Source organism: Oryctolagus cuniculus, chromosome 18 (genome assembly GCF_051225735.1).
Source record: "Oryctolagus cuniculus isolate XC-2025 breed Fujian yellow rabbit chromosome 18, ASM5122573v1, whole genome shotgun sequence".
NCBI classification, from domain to species: Eukaryota; Metazoa; Chordata; class Mammalia; order Lagomorpha; family Leporidae; genus Oryctolagus; species Oryctolagus cuniculus.
The window spans coordinates 73,790,428-73,811,219 of record NC_142884.1 but is presented as its reverse complement, the minus strand read 5'-3'; the positions used below and the strand labels follow the sequence as shown (position 1 = coordinate 73,811,219).

Below are 20,792 nucleotides of genomic sequence, written 5' to 3'. Positions count from 1 at the left end.
GGAAAGGAGCTGTCCCATACAGAAGCGCTACCACTGACGGTGGCCCCGGCTCCAGGATGCCGAGCCCCTGAGCGAGCTCCAGGGATCTGCCCCACAACCCCAGGTGAGCCCCGATCACAGATGAGAAGCCGCTGATTAAAGCCCGAGGGGTGACCTTGGGGCTGCGCCCCGAGAGGTCGCAGAAGGGAAGGACAATGCTTCAGAGGTCTGTGTGGGGTCAGCGGGCTCCATGCTCGCCACCGGCACAGCTCAGAAAGACACAGGACGCGCGGGGCCTGCCAGAGATGATGGATGGCCTGCACCGTGCGCCGAAGCACTCCCAAGCAACCCCCATTTTACAGATGAGGAAAATCAAGGATCTGAGTGCGATCTGTCACAAGATGCCAGTAGGTGGCTGAGGCTGCCCCTCGGGTGTGTCTGTATCGACTGTATTTATAACCAGTTCTCCCACCTGGGCCCCCATCTCTGGCTTTGGGCACTGCTGACAGGTGCCGTTCCAAGCTGCAGTCCCAGCTCTCTGAGGTCCCAGAGGTTAAACCCTCCCCCGGTGTGGTGGCGGCCCCTGCACGCCTTCCTGGGGGGGGGGGGGGGTTCTGGTGCAGTGCTCGTCTGGCACCCTGTCAGTCCAGGGCAGCAGCTGGGCCTCATCTCTGCAGCCCCCACCACTTGCATGGCACCGGGCCCAGCAGGTGCTTGGTGCTCACAAGAGGGCTGCTGAACCCAAGGTGACACAGCTCAGCATCTGCACTGCACTTGCAGGCAGAAAGGGTTGTTGGAGAGTCTCCGTGGGACAGCGAGTGCCCCGAGTGCCACCAGGAGCTAGGCCCCAGTGGAGGTTTCACCGAGATCCTGTCTTGGCATGAGAGTGGCCTGCAGGGGCAGTGCTGCAGTCAGACGCCCCATGGCACCTGGCACCGCCCACAGGAGAGGCTCAAGGGTGCCAGCACCCGGGCTGGGCAAAGGCACGGCCCCAGGACCCCGAGTAAGACTCCTTTCTGCTCAGAATTCAGGGTTCTGCATACTTCGTTTCCTCGTCCCTTCCCCCCAGGGAACCTTCTGGGCATTTTCCCCAACTGCTACCCCGCCCCATACACGCGGAATACCCCTGGCGGACGGCGTATCCCTTCATAAGCTGAGTCACCCCAAGACAAACGTTCCGTCGGTCACCGACAACGCATGGTTTAAGTGATCCCTAGGTGAGGGCTGTTCCGCCCCACAAAGGGGCTCCCCTGGGCCCCAGATCACACCCCAGAAGGTCCTAGGAAAGGCCCGGATGCCGGGCGCGTGGGAGGAATCTGAAAGGCCTGGAGGTCCGAGGGAAGCGGAGTGGTGACGCTGGCTGCCGTTCGCTCAGCACTTGCGGAGCCCTGCCACAGGCGTGCATCTGCCTGCACACGGACCAGGAAACCGGGCTCGGGCAGCGGGGAGACACAGAGCCGGATCTGGAGCCTGAGGCAGGTGGCCCCTGTGCAGCCGCCTGCGGGTCTCGGGGTCCAGGAGGCCCACAGCAGGAGGCAGGGGCTCCTCCACGGCCCCAGCCACTCGCTCCTCACAGGGCATCCTCTGGTGTGCGGCTGGCCCAGCCTCCCCTCTCCTCTCCCTGCCCCTCACTGACTCACTGGTATCCTGCACATCTACCTGCGGTGACAGCCACGTGCCGCCTGCTCTTCTGCACAGGTCTCCCGGCAGCCTGGTCTGTAGGTGCTCCCCATTTTACAGACGGTAAGACAGACGCAGGGAGGGCAGGCTCTGGCCCAGGAGCCCAGTTCCTGCCAAATGGCCCACGTCTCACAGGTAGGCGGCCCCGCTCCCACCCGTGGAGGAAGACTATCTCCCCGATGGAAAGGCCGTCTCTTAGCGCTTTTCTTCTTCCTATATTAAAACCTACATCCAATGTGAATATGTCAATCAACCTAAGCCCTCCAGGGAGTTTAAGTTACCCACGGGCACGGGGGACTCAGGAGGCAGGGCTGGGCTCCCTTGGGTGCCATGGGCCTCACAAGCAGGTGCCCCTGGGCTCCTGGGCAGCCATGCAGCCTGCACCCATGGACCTCTGTGGGTGCTCTGTGCCCTCTTAGCTCCCAGGGTCCAGGCTGGGCCTGGGCTGAGGCTGGGGCACAAGCCTTCTCGCCAGTCTCCTAGCCAGGGGCTCGGCTTCTGGTGGCTCCCTCATGGCAGCTCCCACAGGCCCGAGAGAGGGGTGGCAGGTGCAGAAAGCGGAAGAGGGCAAGCAGCTTCCTTCCTCACCTGGCCCAGTCCTGCCTCAAAGTCTGTGGTCAAGCTGCTGGCCCTTCTCCAGTCTGAGCTGTGTGGGTGGGACACCGTGGTACACTGGCCAGAGGCTGGGGTGGCTGGCCCCTGAGGAAGGGGACAAGGGATCCTTTGGCGGGTGGGTCTCTCCCTGACTGGCCCTGGCTCAGGCTCCGGTGGCCAGAGTACCTGCTGTGAGCATTCGGACAGCAATGCCGGCTCAAGGCAGCCAGCGCAGCTGCCTCTGCCCACCAGGCCACTCTCCCTTTTGGCTAAGGCTGGCCTGGGACAGGAGGGAGGGCAGCAGGCAGGGGTTCTGAGGGGCCTGATTGGCCCCCTGGAAGGAGACGGTGCTCCCTGGCTTGGGGAGGCATGGGCAACGGAAGGCAGGCAGGCCTGGGAGTGCCCGGGGTTCAGCCCTCTGTGTTATGGGGCCCTGCTGGGTTCAGGACCCCAATTCACAGGTGCAAAACAGAGGCCCGCAGAGGTTCAGACACCCCCAGAGGTCGCAGAGCGAATGAGGGAGAAGCTGGGCACGAGTCTCTCTCTCTGGCCAAGATTCTCACCTGGCTCGAAAGACGTGGCCAGATGCTTCCTTCTGGCCCCACCCTGGCCTCCCGACTTCCAGAATCTGCTGCAAAGCTTGGGGGGAACGCAGCTGCCTCGTGGCAGTCCATGCTCACGGAGGCATGGTGCGAGGAGGCCTGAGTTTGGGACGTGTTTCAGACCACTGTGTCCCCGCCACGCAAATCGCAGGCGAGGGATGATCAGGAAAGAGCAGAAGCGCATCCCGTGGCAAGGCGCCCCACGCTGTGCCAGAGGCTCCCTCTCTCCACCCCACGCCACTGCTCTGGGCGCCGGCAACTCTCAGACGCACAGGGACCCCGGCGTTCTGCACAGGACTCGCCCCGATGTGCATTCACTGCTGGATGGAAGAACGAATAAACAGGTGGACGAGACACGGCGCACGCAGGCACCCAGCAGGAGACCTCGGCACACCAGCAGCTCCTGTGGGCTCCAGTCCCCTGGCCTCCCGTCACACGACCCGCTGCGCCACTTGGGTGATGCTTCTCCACCTCAACCACACCCTGTGTTTGGAAGCTTTCCTTCCCCTTCCCCCTTCCCCCTTCCTCCCCTCTCCTCCCCTCTCCTCCCCTCCCCTCCCCTCCCCTCCCCTCTCCTCTCCTCTCCTCCCCTTTCCTCCCCTTTCCTCTCCTCTCCTTTTCTCTCCTCTCCTCCCCTTTCCTCCCCTCCCCTCCCCTCCCCCCTCCTCCTCTACCTCTCCTCCCCTCCCCTCCCCTCCCCTCCCCTCTCCTCTCCTTTCCTAAGGCTCCAGGGAACTTCAGTGGTGTAGACTACTTTCTAAGGCGTCCGATTCTAATGGTGCCAGGGCCTCCCTCTGGGAACACCTGGCCACACTCCAGGAACTGTGCCTTTGAGACACTGCCCTCTGCCCTGCACTGGCCGCAGGGTGGGCTGAGCCGACCTGTGCCCCCTGGCGGCAGCAGCACGCCCTCCAGAGCATGGGATGGACCAAGCTGGGCCAGGCCTCCATGACCTCCCTAGCCCCCCCAGCCCTCTGAGACTCTGCACAACATCATCTGCTTCTCTCGCCTTTATGCACAACCCCTACTTGGAGAGCCCCTCAGTAGTGCAAATGGCAGTTCACTCCGAGCAAGGACCAGCGGCTGAGCCCGCCTGGGACATCTTCCACATCCTCGGGTTCTCACAGTGCTCCTCTGAGGAAGGCAGCCATGATAGAGGCAAGGAAACCGAGGCTCGGCGCAGCCCAGCGCGCCGCCCACAGGGACACAGAGGAGCCACACGGTCACATTCCCCCAGTGTGCAGACGCAGGCTTCTCACACACCAGTGCACCTGAACGCTGCTGTTGCCCTTTTTTTCCTCTCTCAAAGCTCTCTATCAACGATGCACGCCTCTCTCAACACTATCTTTAAAAAGAGCAAACACCGTGCACCTGTAAACGGGGGTGATGCCCTCTCTCCAGGAGTCCACCTCCTGGAGGCGTCTGCTCTGGGCGGGGGGTGGGGGGGCTCACAGCCACGCCCCCTCCACCTCCCAGCATGGGAGCTGAGGCTCCGAGGGGTCATGCAGGCCCGGAACCCGGGGTGGCTGCCTCTGGACCTGGGCTTCCCCCCTGTCACATTTGAGGACTTTAGAGCTCTGGCCTGTTTGGATCCAGCATGTCTGAGGCCCCCAACGAGCCAGTGACCTAAGCAACCATCTGGGTTAGACAAGGAATGTTAGAAAAACAAAGTTATTAGGCCCAGATTGTGTTCTGAGCTCTCCCGGTGCAAAAGAGGCTTCCGGAAGTCTAGCTTGTGGAGAACTCAGCTGGGCGTGAGCTGCTGCTCTGAGCAGGAGGCTGCTGACCCCTGCCCCAGCAGGACCACCTCCCTGGGGGCCCTGGTCCCCCCACCCCCAGCCCCTGGCAGCTGGGCTGTGCGGGCAGGCAGGAGGTCTGGAAGCAGATCAGCGAGAACAGGGCCTTCATTCATGAGTGTGTTTATGAAGAAGGAAAAAACATGTGTGTCAATTGCATGATGAAACTGAAACCCCCAGCGCTTAATGAGAAATATGAGTCAGGACCCAAGACAGCAGAGGCCTGGGAATTCTCGGTGTTTGCAGAAAACAGCTGGAGCCGGGGGCCGAGGAGCAGGGCAGGGCCCGTCCTGGTGGGTCGCTGTCCCTCCCATAGTGGGGAGGCCCTCTCCAAAATCCTGGGGTAGTGTGAGACCTGCGCGCTCCGTCCTCTGTTCCTCTGAGGGCCAGGGAGCGGCCGAATGTGGTGATGCCCTCACCTGGCCTCAGCTGCTGCTGGCAGCATGGGCCGAGGCTGGTGCTATCCCTGGGGCAGCCGTGCCCTTCCCTCTCCAGGGCCCACAAGGAAGCTGGCTGGGATGCTGCCTGCTCCGTGTCCTCCTTTCAACCACAGGGAGCTGCAGTGCAATGGCGGGATGCAGGTGCATGCATGCATGGGCGTGTCCACCTTCCCCGACACCACAGGCTCTGTTGTGAGCATGGGGCACCCCGAGTACTTCCCGGCTGCTGTCACTGGCTCACTTGGCCCCAGAAGCTCCCTTCCACCCCTCGCCACGAGCAAAGCCCAGCAACAAAACGGCCATGAAAGATGGACATTGCTACCCACCGCAGCCGTGTGGTGACCACCACACAGGGACTAAGCAATCCCCCCACCTCCACCCAGCACACCCTGCCACCACTCCAGGGCTGGGCTTCCAAGTCGCCTCCCCCAGACAAAGCCCCTGGTTTTCCACAGGCTCTGGTGGAGTGAAACGTGACGGCGCAGCTCTATCCCAGTCCATCTGAGAAGTCCAGCAACCACCACCGGCCATGTCTGGACACAGAACTTCTGGCACTGGGTCTCCCCAGAGTGGGCTGAGCTCGGCTCAGCAGGGAGGGAAAGGAGGCACTGTGAGGGTCCCTAGACCTCGCTCATCCATGGGAGCTAAAACTCTGCATGGGCATGGGGAGCAGCCTACAAAACCCTCAACTTGGGGCAGTAGAGAGTGAATGATGCAGCCACATAACTGAGACTCAGGGAGGGCCAGGGCCAGGCCTCAGCACCCGGCAGAAGCGGCCTTGCCCAGGGCCCACCCGTGACCTGTCTCCTCGCTCCCTCTCCACAACTTTTCGACCAGTCCAAGTCACACCCCTGGATCCCAGCACACCCCAGAGGGGCAGTTTTCCAATTAGATAATCCCCTTAGGGAATGCTTCCACATGTGTGCACACAGATACCTGTGCATACATGCTCCACCGTCAGTAGACACACACACAATTCCCCACACCAACCCACACGTGCATGTATGGCTCACATAATGCAGAAACACATATGCTGTCTCACAGGCACATGTGCATACATGCAAAAAGAAACACACGCCCCAAATCCTGTGCATACACGGTCACACACACAAATACATGCCCACACTTATGCATGTCTCACACAGACACCAAAACATAAATACAGGTTTCTTCTGAGAGATCCACCCACAGGCCTGTGTCCAGCATCCCTGCGCTCCTGAACACTCTGGAAGTTGTGGGTAGACACCTGTGTATACACATGCTTGTTCCTGCACCTACACACGTGCCCAGGAACCAAAGCATACATGCACACAAATGACCATGCCATGTAGCCACACATGCATGCATGCATGCAACATAGGCTCACAGGGATGCAGGTGCACTCTCGTGTGCCCTTCCACACTCACACATGGGCTCACACCCCTGCATCCTGCACACACACGCTCACCGCCTTAGCTTCTGCACTTCCTCACACCCCAACTCAAGTGTGCACCTCCACACATGATCCTCATCCTGCCCACAAACACAGCTGCAAAGCTAAGCAGAGACGGGCGGTGGGCTCTTGGCGGGGGACACTCACAGCAGCTTGAGGATTTCCACGTAGCAGCCGAGTGTGCGGTCGGCCTGGGGGCCCAGCTCGATGCTCATGGTGCTGCAGGCGGGGCTGACCATGAGGCAGTCGATGAGGTTGGGCTCGCTGTCGTTGCCCGCGCTGGCCGTCAGCGCCGGCTTGGCAGTGCTGGTGCGTTCCACCTCCACGTGGATCTCGCTGGAGGCCACGACCACCGACTTGAGCCGCGCCTCGGACAGCGTGGCTTCCTGAGACACCAGGTCCGGGCTGGGGTGCAGAAGGCGCAGAGGTAAGGTGGGCTTCCGGTCACAGGGCTGCTGGCAGCCGTTCCGGATCTCCTTCAGGCTGGGGGAGTTGTCGCGGCTGCAGGAAGAGTGGGAGAGGGCCCGTGAGCACGGCACCGGCCCGCGACGCTGGCCAAGAGCTGCACCATGCACCGCCATACTGCCTCTCTGGGTTCCCGCCCCCTCCCTAGAGGTGAGGAAACAGAGGCCTGTCCTGGGTCTTGCAGACAGGAAAAGGCTGCCTGTCTGTAGAGCCCATGCTGCTGCCAGCACACTGTAGGAGCTCCGTATTTGGTGACCACGAGTGTCAATCTCTTGGCATCACCCCCACTGACTGTCTTCCGGACACACCCATGAGACCTACTAGGTGACTTCTAGTTGCTTCCTAGGGTCCCTCCACTGTTCTGCCCGGACCTTCATGTCACAGAGTCCCCTAGTGCCCAGGTCCACTTCCCTGGAGGGTGCAACAAGGCGTTAACTAAGAAGACTGGTTTATGTCGCTGGGCCCAAGACAGGATAATGAGGCCCCTTGCTGGCAGCACCTGTGGGGGCCTTGACCTGGCTAAAGCCCTCCCCTAACCAAGGGGCTCCTGGGGTCGTGCAGGCTAAGGGGCAGCAAGGCTGGAACTGGTTGCCCCTGCAGGTTCCCGGGTGCTGACACAGCCCAAGTGCTATCACACGGATTCTCCCAGGGGTTAATGACCTTCCCATGAGAGGAGGGGGCTGGGATGTCTCTTAACTGCAAAGCCTAGGCTCCTTCCCATGAGGGCAACTTCCAAGATGCTTACTCATGGTCTTTCATTTCTTCTTCTGGTCCCTAAATCCTTCTAAACCAGAGCTTCCCGCCCCTGACGGACACCAGGATCCCCTGGGGGCACTTCTAGTCACACTGAAGCCAAATCAGATCAGAATTTCCGGGGTGGGGCTGGACCTGAGCAGTCTTTAGGGCTCTCCCGTGCGAGGTCAAGGTCGAGAGCCACTGCTCTGAGCACAGTCGCATGATTACAAACAGCTGTTGCTCCAGCCCCCGCTGAATGTGCCACAGGCAGGCGCCCTGTGCCTGCAGAGATGCGGACACTCCCAGGGACCGGCCTGACCCTTGTCTCTGGCGCTTTGCAGAGCTCAGATGAGATGCATTCGTGAGGGTCCGCACTGATCTGGCGCAGGTCATGAGCCGAGCAGAGCAGAGCCCACCAAGGGTGCTTAATAAACGTTAAACTTCGCTGGCGTAAAGAAACGACCCACTGGCTACAATCCGAGAAGGCTATGGCTGATGGGAAATTGTGTGTGGTCCGGGGGAGGGGCAGCCTGACTGTCTCCTCTGGTTCAGATCTCATTTGCTCCCCAAGTTCTCAACACTCCACTTGCCTTTGTTTGCCTGTGCTGGGATTTAGGAACGGGCGCTTACAAGGCTGTTTGGCTCCGATGGGTGATTTTCCAGAGAGCCATGCTAACCTGGGTCAAGCTGTCTGTTCTCTGTAGTGTGAGTACATCCTGTGCCCACCGGAGCACCAGGGACAGCCTGGGGGACGTCACGGCCTTTATCCTGCGGGGACTGGGCGGTGGGGGCGTGAGGGACCTGGACCGGGAAACATCTTGGCAGCAGATGACACACTAGAGGAGCTCGTGGCATCAGCCGGGCCGGCTGGAGTCGGGGCCGGGGCTGTGCTGTCCTCGCCAGGCTTCCACCTAGCACCTCACTGCAGCTGCCACCTGGTAGCTGCCCCCCCAGCCACGGCAGGCTTGCCCCCAGCCCATGCTCCACCAAACAGCAACAGGGGGAGCCTGGAACTGAAATCGCATCCTGTCCCTCTTGTACCTAAAACCCACTGCAGACTCTCCTATGTTTACCAAACAAACAAAAATCCACCACTGAAACACAGGTGCAGCCCTGCTCTGCAAAGTGTGGTCCCCAGCAGGTGGCATCGGTGGGGAGCTGTCGGGATCTGTTGAATCCAAACCTGCAGATCAGCACTGCCCCCAGGAATCTCAGGCAGACGGCCCGGCCCTCTCAAGCCCTCTGCTCTGGCCACACTCAGCTTCGTTCAGATCCTCCCCTGGGAGGGCCCTCAGCTTTGGCAAGTAGCAGAATCACCTGTGCAGTCGGCAAAGAATGCAGATTCCTGGGCCCTGGCTCAGAAGCACCGCATCCAGGAATCTGCATTTCTGAGGCCGGTGTTCAGGCACCAGAGACAAAAATCTTGTGACTGGCGGTAACTCCAGCCGTCCCTGCCAGGCCCGTGTGCACCTTCTCTCTGCTTGGAGCGCCGTCTGCTGGTCTCACCTCCCTGAAGGAGCCTTCCCTAACACCCCCCCTCCCGCACCCCGCATCTTTTTCTCGTTTTCTTCTCCACGGAGCTGCAAGCTGCAATGTGCCAATAGACAGCTACCAACCACGTCTCCTGACTTTGAATGTCTGCCTGTGACCGAAGTCGGGCTACCAAGTCGGGGGGAGGTGGGCTTCCAAAGGTACGTAAGTGCTGAGCAGGCCGCGTCTCACTGTGGTGCCACTTGAATACAGTGACGCGCGTGACCCTGGGCTGGGGCATGGCAAGTGTTACAGGAACGCCAGTGCAAGAGCCCCGGGCCAGGGTGCTTCACGTGGGCGCCGTGGACGTTCTGGGTCTGGGAGTTCTCCGTGGTGGGCGGCTGTTCAGAAGCTTCCCTGCCTCCTACCCCACTGGAGGCCAGCAGTGTTGTGTGGCGACCAAAACTGTCTCCGGTCATTGCCAAATCTCCTCTGGGAGGAACGCTGGCCGTGATGGAGACATGCTGATGCACAGCAAGATGACAAACGCTTCCAGGAACCAGGAGGCCTCTCGTGGCCCTCCCCCAAGGTGGCCGCTCTTCCGGCCTCTGTCACCACAGCTGGTTTGTCCAGGCCTGAGCTTCCCTTGTGAGGAAACACAACAGCACGTATCGGCTGGCCCTGTCCGCTCAGCAGCATGGGTGTGAGACGTGCTCGTGGTTTGCTGGTTGTCCTAGCTCACTCATTCCCGCTGCCACACACGGGTGCTGGGGCAGCGTCGTGGGGTCGGCCTATTTGTGTAGGGCTCCATTTGTGCGTCCCTCCCACGGTGCTGGGAGCAACCACAGAGCGAGCAGGAATGCTGGAGCTGGGGCTTCACAGTGTGCTTTTTAAAGCTCCTCCCCAGGGCACCCCAACACGCCACCAGGGCAGACTCCTGTGTCCTACATTCTGGGTCCCTTCTCGTCACCTGGATTAAAGTGCGCAGGAGCCGCTGACTCCACCGTGCCCTCCGCCCTTGGCCCTGGGAGGGCAGGGGCGGCCCGGCGGCTTCCCCTCTGTATCTGCAGCAGCCGGCACAGCCGGGTCTCCAGCTGGGAGCAGGCAGTAAGGCCAGGGCTGCCGCCCAGGCTGTGCCATGGAGTGCGGTTCCTAGCCCTGGTCCCCTCTACCTCTGACTGCTCCGGTCTCTCTGTCCTCTGCTCCCTGCTCCTGGTCCTGGTCCTGGGAAGCTGGCGCCAGGCCCCGGGGAAGGGTCTTGGAGCCTCACAGGAGCTAGATGGCCCCCATCCCAGCTAGGGGTCCACAGAGCAGCCCAGGGAGGCAGAACAGTCACAGGAAAGGAGCCCGGCTGGGTGGGTGCCTGGTGTGTGTCTCTGTGTGTATTTTTGTCTCTGTATGTTTGTGTCTATGTGTGTGACCCAGATGCCACAGCAGAAAATTCTGGACAAACCACTGGCATCTGATCCCAGGAGTGGGCCTCGCCCAGTGAGGGGTGGGAGCTGGGAAGAGCCTATCCCAGTGTCGCAGCCTCAGGGGACAACTCCGAGTCACGGGGTCGGGGGTGGGGTTGTCCTGGGGAGCAGCAACAGCTCACCTGCTTACTAACTCACACCTTACTGCCTGTCTACCCGCCCTGTCTCCTCCGGGGCTTCCTGGGAGCTCTGACTTCCCTGGTAAGCTTCTCCACCCCAATCCTGGGCTAGAGTTTGCTTTGGGGGGACCCAAGCCCAGGCAGTGGCCCCGCCACGACCTCCTCTGGTCACGGCCTACCGACGTGACTGTTTAAACCGCGTTTCTCACCAAGCAGCATCACCTTGCGTGCCCACCTTGTGAGGGACCCCACCCATCCCCACCACGGAATTTAAGCTCCCAGAGGGCAGGAACTTGGGACTGTTCTCGCGGTACCACCAGCAACCGTGCCTGGCCACAGCCAGCTCAAAAGAGAAACACGCAAGCCATGGGCAAGATCCTGAGTTTGCAAAGGGCAAACTGTACCACCTGGCCCCTGTGCCCTACACCTTGGCAAAAGGTACATGTATATGCACGCACACACCCACCCACACGCGTGTGCCCTCACACCTTCCACACACGCACACGTGGTATGCAGAGTCTCAAGTGCAGAACATACTCCCCCAGGAGAGAACCTTCAGCACGCGGCACAGCCTCCACAGCCTTGCAGTGCTGGCGTGGCTTCAGGGTTTGCTGCTCCAGCAACAGCCCTGGGCTCTGAGGCCCACATCACGGGGCCCAGGGCAGGTGGCAAACGCGTCACGAGGCTCGCCCAGCAGAAGCCGCTCCACCGCCCCAGCCCAGCCCTTGTGGCGGCTCGTCCCCACAGTGGGGGTGGTGGCACACCCTTCCCAGGCCCTCCAAGGTAGCTGACCTGTTGATGAACTCTTCGTAGCAGGAGTAGATGGCGGCCAGGCACACAGCCACCAGGTTGGGCAGGACCCGGGGGTGGGGGCAGTGCCCGGTGGGGCCGTGCATGCTGGAAAAGAGCAGAGGCGCCAGTGAGAAGGTCCCACGGGTGGGCGGGGCAGAGGGGCTGCCCCGGGCCTCTCACAGCTCAGAGGGGCCTCAGAGCTAGGGCTGTGCAACTGTGACACCAGGGTCCCAGCTGTGCCACGTGCATGCAGCGGAGAACAAAGCTGCAGACCCAGTGTGCCTGGGCTCGAATCCAGCTGAGGGCTGGCAAGCTCGTGCCTCTCCAGCCTCAGTCGCCCTAGCTATACGGTGAGGGTGACAGCCCCTCCCCCTCCACAGGGCCACTATCCTGGGACAGTCTGGTTTACATCTGGTGGTTCTGGGATAATTATTCACGACACCCCACTGTACTCTCCAACGTTCCTTGCTTTGGAACAAAAATTATGTGGTCGTCGTAGCTCAGCACAGGGTCTGGGAGAGTCACTATGTTCTCACAGTGACCGTCGTGGGGATCCCTGAGCCTGTTTTCCATCTGTAAAATGGGTTGGCTGTGAGTGCGGGGATAAGACCACAGTCCTGGAAAATTATCATTGTGGCTGCTGTTGCCAAGACGTCTCAGCTGACAAGGCTTTGCAGATCACAGTGGGTGCTCTGAACAGACCCGAAGTCCCCAGGGCCCTGGAGCAGGGCACACTGGGTCCACAAATACTTTGTGAGTTCTGGGTGGGGGTGGGAGCTCACTTTGGAAATCTGTAGCTTTGGAACTGGTTTAAACAGGTTAGTTTGATTTTCATAAAAAAACAAGAAGAGTAGGAGTGGCAGGCCACTCTCCCATGGCAGGCTCAGCCACGTTCTCAGCCTGTGGCCTGAGCCAGTCACATCCACACTGCCTGGACGAAGGGGGAACTACAGTTCTCGTTATGCAGATGAGGGAAATGATGCACAGAGCAAGAGGTTAACAGTGAAAGCAAAGCCAAAAAACAGCCCCAAGCCCAAGTGCCGGAAGCCACTCAGAACAAAAACATTTGGCTTCATGGGGTGGGCGCTTCGCACAAAAGTTAAGTTGCCCCTTGGGACACCCACGTCCTGTATCAGAGTGCCAGGTTCAAGCCCTGCTTCCCACCTAGCTCCCTGACAGTTCGCACCCTGGGAGGCAGCAGGTGATGGCTCAAGTACCTGGGCCTCTGCCACCCTCGTGGGAGACCTGGATTGAGTTCCAGGCTCCTGGCTTCGGCCTGGCCCAGCCCCAGCTACTGGGGGGTATTTGATGGGACTTCTCGGCCCTTCATATAGAAATGAAAATACATACTACCTTAAAAAGATCTGGCTTCCTCTTAGCCAAGCTTGGGGCAGCGTTGGCAGGGGCATAGTTGTTCAGAACCCCAGGGATAACTGGGAGCACCAGGGACAGAAGCCATCCCCTAACACCTGGCACCCAAGGGCTGCAGGCACTCATGGAAGTGCTGACATCTCCTATGGCCTTTACAGCATCTCAAGTTCCTACCCTGTAGCATGCTAGAGGCTTCCTCATATAACATCTCATTTAACTGCACAAAGCCCTCCGTGGATGGCTGAGGAACAGGGACCAGGGAGGTGCAGTGACAGGCCCAACGTCACACAGAAATCGAGTGGCTTGGGCCACACTGGGGCATCCAGTGGAGTCCCATAGCAGAGGAGACGCTGGGGCCTCTGGTCAGCCCTGCGGCCCTCGCTGGTGGCTGTGGGATGCAGAGGTAGGCTGGCGCCGGGCCAGGGCAGGGAGGCGTCCGGCAGGAGACTCACCTCTGAATAAACTTCTTCACCACCTCCATCCCCGCGTTGAGCTCGTTCAAGGCAAGGATGTACTCCTGAGTAAACAGCCTCAGTCGCGGGCACTTCCCAAAGTCCTGCAGGGAGAGCACAGGACAGCAGCTGGGCAGGTGCTGGCGGGGCCAGCGCAGTGGGCACGGGGCAGAGCTGCTGGCCACAGAGCACACCGAGCACGTGTCACTGCAATGAGCCGGCACCCTCACACCCTCGCTTCCACGCTGCAGGGGCTGTCCTGGGAGGCCAGCAATGGCCTTGCACAGGAGGTCCATGGACACCCCCAAGTGTCCTCGGGAGGGTCAAGGGCAGCCTCTCTTCTGTGTGACCACGAGGGGCCTGCAGACGTCCAGCCCAGCTCCGATAACCCTTCAGGGAGCTTGAAATTCTCACGAGGCCTCGTAGAGCTGCTGGGCCTCCTGCTTCCTGCAGGCTGCGGGGTGAGGCTGGAGGGGTCCTGGCATGGGGCCACCAACACTGGGGGGCAGGGGTACGCCCGAAGCAAAGGCAGTGCTGGGGGAACAAAGCCCCAGGGCCCGACACCACTGTGCTGAGAGGAGCTGTGGTCCTTTTCCTGAGTAACGCAGGGACAGGCGGGAGGGGCCTGGGGCAGGCTTCCCGGTGCATCCTCCCCTGCCGCCCGCCTGTGAGCTCCACCTGGACACATGAGCGTGTGAGGACTGCGGGCTTTCAAATGGCATGGGAGCTACAAAAAGGCAGAGGAGACAGAAAAGCTGGACAAGGGGTGTGTGCGAGAGGCGTGGCTTGAGAGGTGGGCAAGGCGGTAAGGGCACATGTGTAAGGACTTGGTGTGTGTGTGTGTGTGTGTGTGTGTGATGGAGTGGCTGGGCATGTGAGAGGCGTGGGGGAAGGTGGGTAGAACACACACACAACGGATTCTCTGAGAGCAGGGAGAAGGCAGGAGGTGGCCACAGCTGTGGGCGGGACAACTGGTCCACCCTAAGAAACTGGCAGCCCCCAGCAGCCCAGGGAGCTGCAACTTTGGCTGAGGCTCTTTTAAAGGACATGGGGACCCCCCATGCTACAGCTGAGTGACCGCACTGGAGACCAATATGTTCTCAGACCCGTCAATAGATGAGTGACACGGCTTGGGGAAGACAGGAGAGGTGGGCCCACGACCACCTCTCAGCACAGGTGCTGGGGACTTGCCCAGAGAGCAACAGGTGATGCAGGACACAGAGGCACGGCTGGGAAAGGACCCTTCCCTTGGGGCCAGCGGCACTCACTCGACCATCATGGTTAGGGCGGGGCCAGGGAGGGGCGGGGCCTGCCAGGCCTGGAGCTCAGCCCCCTTCCAAAGCCTGTACCTGTGCCTTCTGAGTACCAGGAGTGGCGAGGTGTGACCTGGTCTTTCCCACCTGTGTCTGGGAAGCTGGTGGGTTGACCAGCAAGACGACTGATCTGTCTCCCTACCCTCCCCTACGGTGGCCACCACGCCCCTGGCCTGGTCACTCAGGAGCTTTCTTTTTTTTTTTTTTTTTTATTTTTTATTTATTTTATTTTATTTTTGACAGGCAGAGTGGACAGTGAGAGAGAGAGACAGAGAGAAAGGTCTTCCTTTGCCGCTGGTTCACCCTCCAATGGCCGCCGCTGCAGCCGGCGCACCGCGCTGATCCGATGGCAGGAGCCAGGATCCAGGTGCTTTTCCTGGTCTCCCATGGGGTGCAGGGCCCAAGCACCTGGGCCATCCTCCACTGCACTCCCTGGCCATAGCAGAGAGCTGGCCTGGAAGAGGGGCAACCAGGACAGAATCCGGCGCCCCGACCGGGACTAGAACCCGGTGTGCCGGCGCCGCAAGGTGGAGGATTAGCCTATTGAGCCACGGCGCCGGCCGACACTCAGGAGCTTTCTGGAGCCACTGCCCCAGGCTCCTTCACCCGCAGTGGAAGGCCTCGTGTTGCTCCCTGTGTGCCCGCGAGGGCTATGCCTTGCTGCAGAGGGCAGCAGAACCGCCACACGCGTGCACATGCCCCCACACACGTGCAGCACTGGGCTGCGACATCAGAAGACTGATAGTCCCGGTCTCCTGGGAAAAGGACGGAAAGCTGGGCGGTGGTCCCGGGAGGCCCCTGCTGCCACAGCTGGGGTTTTAAGAATCTAAGAAAACTGCTTCCACAGGGCTTTGTTAAAGGAAACACTGGTTACCTTTGCTAACATATTTCTGCATATTCAAGGTTGTTTCCTTGGAAATAAATACTACGGAGGAGTCTGGTCTTTGAGAAAGTCACACACGCTCCCCTGAGGACATCGGGGGTCCACGGGAGACCACAGCTGCATCTCCTGGCCTCCTCTGCCACAAAGACGTCCAACGAATGGCAGGTCGCCCCAGGGACACACGGTCACTCCGGAGGACACACCTGGAGGAGGCATCTGGATGGAATCTCCGGGAAACAAACGCCTGTGCCTCCGTGTCTGAAGCTCCACGCTGCTCCAGTGAGGAGCACGCTTGAGACTCTCTAGGCTTGGGATCGCTCCTCCACAAAATGGGGCACACAAGATACTTGCAAGAGATGCATTCAGAACAGGGGATGCCCCTCAAATTCCAGAGCACCACTGCAGGGTTTGATCTCATTTCTCGAATGTTCCTTGGAGCCGTCGCTGTCTACCCCAGCACGCACACGGCTGGCAAGAGGAGAGGCATGCTGGCTAGCCACTGACTCAGCCTGCCTGTATCAACAGAAAGGCCCAGCTCCACCACAGGGCCATCAGCCCACAGCCGGTCTCTACACCCCAGGGGACTTCTGCCAAAGCCAGGGAGTGCCCCTCCCAGCGACTATTAGAGCCCCAAGGAAGGCAGACCCCCCACTCCCCACCCCAGATGTCTTTGCTTTCTTGGAGGAAGAATCACACAGGGCATCCCTATTTCATCTTTAGAAAACAAGAAATGAGTTTACTCCAAGGCTAGGAGGCTTGCAAATCGCTCCTGGGGGAGAATGGGAAATAGAATCCATCATGGCGCCAGTGGTAGTGGCTGCCTGGATCGCTGTGTGGATGGATAGACAGCTCTGTAGGAAGAATGCTGTAGTTGATTATTGATGTCTTCCAAGAGCATGGGATGGGGAGAGAAGGGCAGGTGTCCCAAACTTCCGCTCCTCATGGGGGAAGGGGTGCAGGGTTATAGCATTCTTCAGGGCACAGTATGGAGATGGGGAAGCCACATCACGGGTGACAAGGTTTGCAGGTCATGGTCACTTTGGGGCTTGTCATGTGCCCTGGTGACTTTAAGTCTGTGTTGGGGGCTGGCTCAGGCCCACATGCAGATGGGAATGGGCCCTGGTCTCACATGCCTGTTCCCTGCTCCCCTCATGGGTACTCACAGCCACCTGTCAGACCCCACAGGACCTGCCCAGCCTTTCTGGGTCTAGGCTCCCGCTGTGGCAGGACATTCCGGGCTGGCTCTCGGGAAAATGGCCTCCCACACTCAGCATCACACTGCTCCAGGAAGGTGACAATGAGTACCCGTGAGTACGTGCTGGTTATGCGGAGTCCCAGCTGTGGCCCCTGTGGCCAGTCAGTGGAGCTTGCTCAGCCTCAGTTTCCCCATGGAGAAAACAGTGTTCACAGTTCTCGATGTGAGGAGAAAGCATGGAACTCCACGAACTGCATGTACCCAGCCGACTGGAGCTGCTGTAACTGAATTCTGTCTGCCTGCTCTTGCAAAGCTAGCTTCCCCCAGAGTCCTTCACTGTCCAAGGACACCACCCAGGATCCCACCTGGCATTTGGCCACCAGGCTTCCTCAGGCCCCTTGGGGCTGGGGCATTTTCTCAGACTTCCCTGTTTTTGATGAGCAGGGCTACTTTGAGGTGTACTTTTTTTTTTTTTTAATTTATTTACTTATTTATTTGAAAGGCAGAGTTACAGAGAAACAGAGGCAGAGACGGAGAAAGATCCTCCCACTCCCTAAATGGCCACAATGGCTGGGGCTGAGCCAGGCTGAAATCAGGAGCCCAGAGCTTCCTCCAGGTCTCCCATGTGAGTGCAGGGGCCCAAACACTTAGGTCATCTTCCACTACTTTCCCAGGCCATCAGCAGGGAGCTGAATCAGAAGTAGAGCAGCCAGGACCTGAACCAGTGTCCATGTGGCATGTTGGCACTGCAGGTGGCAGCATAAGACGCCACACCCCAATGCTGGCCGCTGCTTGGGTGTTTTGTAGACCATCCCTCTGCTGGGATATGTCCACTGGCTTTCTCAGGATTAAACTGGAGTTGTGGGTTACCAGGAGGAAGACCCTGAGTGCCACGTTTATCACGTGGCTCATCACGGTGAGGTGGCTGTGGCCACCCGGCTGGGGTGTGTCTGTCAGGTCACTCCCCGGGCAGCTCATCTCGGCTGCTCCTCTGCACTGTGCTCCTTGGGCAGCAGCTGCAGTACACAGCCCACACTGCAGGAACCACAAGTCCCACTCCATGCCCAGAGGCCGAGGATCCAGACAGGCTGGGACTCTGCACGAGACCCAGCTGCCCTCCCCCAGCCACCGGACTTTGCCATGCTGACCTACTGCGGGTGTGGCTGCATCAAACTCCCCAGACCCCAACTCACTCCACGCAGGAGGGTGAGGCGCAGTGGCCGGGCGCCGGCACTCACCATGTTGTGCTTGAGGATTCTCTGGACCACGGGGGTGAACACCTCGATGACCACCATGGACCGGGGCCGCTCCCTGCAGTGCTGGAGAGAGAGGGGAGGTCAGGGTGGGTCAGTGGCTTCCAGCAGGGCTGGGGACAACGCTGAGCTTGCTGGCAGCTGGGGCAGGGGGCTGGGCTCCTTGACGAACATAGTTACAAAGCTTTTAAAAAACAGACCGATTTATAGAGCAGTTGCAAGTCCACAGCAAGGGAGAGGGGAAGGGAGAGATTTTCTGTGTGCGCCCTGCCCCACCTCCCCAACACAGCAACAGGACGTCTGCCACACTCAGCGACTGCCACCCAGAGTCCACGGGGGATGTCAGCATTCCCTCGTGGTACTGGACAGACTTGTAACGGCATGTGTCTGCCCCTGCAGTGTCACAGGGAGTGGCTTCAGCTCCGCCTGCCACCCCTCTTCCCTCAACCCTTGGCAGCCACTGACCCTTGTTCAATTTATTTCTTCATTTAACCCTCAACAAAAGTATTTATTATCATTTTATTTGCAGAGACAGAGAGAGAAAGAGGCACGGAGATGGTATATCCACTAGTTTACTCCTCAAATGCTTACAACAGCCAGGTCTGGACCAGGCCAAAGTGAGGAGCTGAGAACCCCATCTGAGTCTCTCAAGTGGGTGGCAGTGACCCAAGAACTTGAGCCATCACCTTCTACTGCCCAGGATGCACATCGGCAGGAAGCTGGATTGGGAGCAGAGCTGGGATTTGCAGCAGGCACTCTGATGTGGGATGTTTGTGTCCCAAGGAGAGCTCAAACCACTGTGCCAAAAACATGCACCCATATTTTACTTACTTGAAAGGTAGTGAGACAAAGAAAGAGACAGACAGAATGATCTCCCATCTGCTGGTTCACACCACAAATTCTAGCCAAAGCTGAGGCTGGGCCAGGCCAAAGCAGGAGCCGTGGGCTCCAGGGGGGTCTCCCATGTGAGTGGCAGGGATCCAGGTACTCGGGCCGTCACATGCTGCCTCCCAGGGTGTGCATCAGCAGGCAGTGCAGTCAGAAGCAGCGCTGGCCATGGAACCAGTCACTTCGACAGGGAATGCAGACACCCCACCCACGCGGCCTCCTGCCCGCTGTGCCGAATGCCTGTCCCAACCACTGATCCTGTTCTGTCTCCACAGCTTTGTCTTTTCCCAGAGGTCCCGCCGTGGGAACCACACGGAAGGCAGCCTTCTCAGTCTAGCTTTTTTTCAGCAACAGGCGATGAAGGCGCCTCCTTGTCTTGAAAGATTGTTTCTTTTGAATGTGGAATCGCGTTTCATTACCCATTCACCTAAGGACAGAGATCTGGGCTGTGAATAAGGTGCTACAAACATCTGTGTGGGCTGGCGCTGTGGCACAGCGGCTTAGGCCGCCACCTGCAACACTGGAATCTTGTGCAAACGCCAGTTTGCTGGCTGCTCTACTTCCCATCCAGCTCCCTGCTACTGTGCCTGGGAAACCAGCAAGAAGATGGCCCAACTACCTGGATCCCTGCCACCCATGTGGGAGACCTGGATAGAATTCCAGGCTCCTGGCTTTGGTATGGCCCAGCCCTGGTTGTTGTGCCTATCTGCGGAGTGAATCAATGGATGGCAGATCTCTCTCTCTCGCTCGCTAACTGCCTTTCAAATAAATAAACCTAAAAAAGAAATCCGTGTGCAGGTTTCTGGGTAGATATAAGTTTGTAACTCAATTGGGTAAATACACAAAAGTACCACATTGTGGAGGGAACAGGGGGAAAGGGAGGAATAAAACAGTGGACAGGGTGGGCTATTTCACTCGCTTTTGTTAGGATCTGAAAGTTGAAGACAGTTTGCAATGGTTCACATGGGTGTCCGGTCTGACAATCCCTATCTGATTTACGATGATACATGCAGAATCGAAACGCAGCAGGCCTGGTCTGGCCGGCCTCCGATACCCAGCCTGAAAGTCCCCCGCGGCTGACAATGCCGTCTCTGACTGTCTGCGGCAGCCTGCAGGCTGAATTCAGCCTGGGTGTGCAAGGACCCACACCCTGCACCATCACACACACATTTATTACTTGCACGGCCCCTGCAGTGGGCCTGGGATGTCAGGGGTCAGGACTTTCCCAGGGAGACCCAGGTAAATAAGTGTTGTTCACATCTTGAGATTCCAGGCCCCCACAGGGAAGGCTGCCCGGTGTGCCCAGACAGCTGTCCCCAGGTGGGTCCAGAGGGAAAACGGGCTGCACACTCACAGCCCTTGACACCCATGGAGAGCCCAGCACGGACAGTTCCTTCACCTCACCCTTTCTGAAACTGCTGCCAGGACCCCTGGCCCACTGTTCCAGAACACAAGTCTGAAAATCACAAGGCGGAACCCTAAGCTGAGAGGAGGGCCCGGGCAGGTCTGGGCTACGCTGGATGGAACCCTGATGTCCTGCCCTCAGGAGCCCCAAGTCCGGGATTATCTGACTCTGGCTGCCGGGGTGGGACTTTCCTCAACGCTGGGACACAGAGGCTCCTGGTGTGTGTACACTGCACACACCACTAGGAAGGGGTCGGGGCTCCTGGCACTGAAATGTACCCCAGGTGCTCAAGCCAGTGGGTGTATGGGCTGCTGAAAGAGTCTCTTGATGCAGACAGGACCAGAGAAGCCAACAGGATCCTGTGTCTCCTTCAGAGCTCCTGTCTCCTGACCTGCACACGGCTGCGGCTGGGGTGCGGAGGGCCAGGCATCCAGTCTGTACCGTCCAAGTGAG

The 20,792-nt window shown here is 59.4% G+C and overlaps 1 protein-coding gene across 1 annotated transcript in view; it reads right to left on the bottom strand.

The window, feature by feature from the left end:
- Positions 1 to 20,792, bottom strand: part of CMIP (c-Maf inducing protein) — a 217,040-nt gene that overhangs the window by 14,995 nt on the left and 181,253 nt on the right. Inside the window, exons 7-10 of the mRNA XM_051847041.3 lie at positions 18,032 to 18,112; positions 13,403 to 13,506; positions 11,580 to 11,684; positions 6,671 to 7,024 (exon numbers count right to left, since the gene is read on the bottom strand). Of these exons, the coding sequence (XP_051703001.1) occupies positions 6,671 to 7,024; positions 11,580 to 11,684; positions 13,403 to 13,506; positions 18,032 to 18,112 (644 nt within the window). The remainder of the gene's footprint in view (positions 1 to 6,670; positions 7,025 to 11,579; positions 11,685 to 13,402; positions 13,507 to 18,031; positions 18,113 to 20,792) is intronic.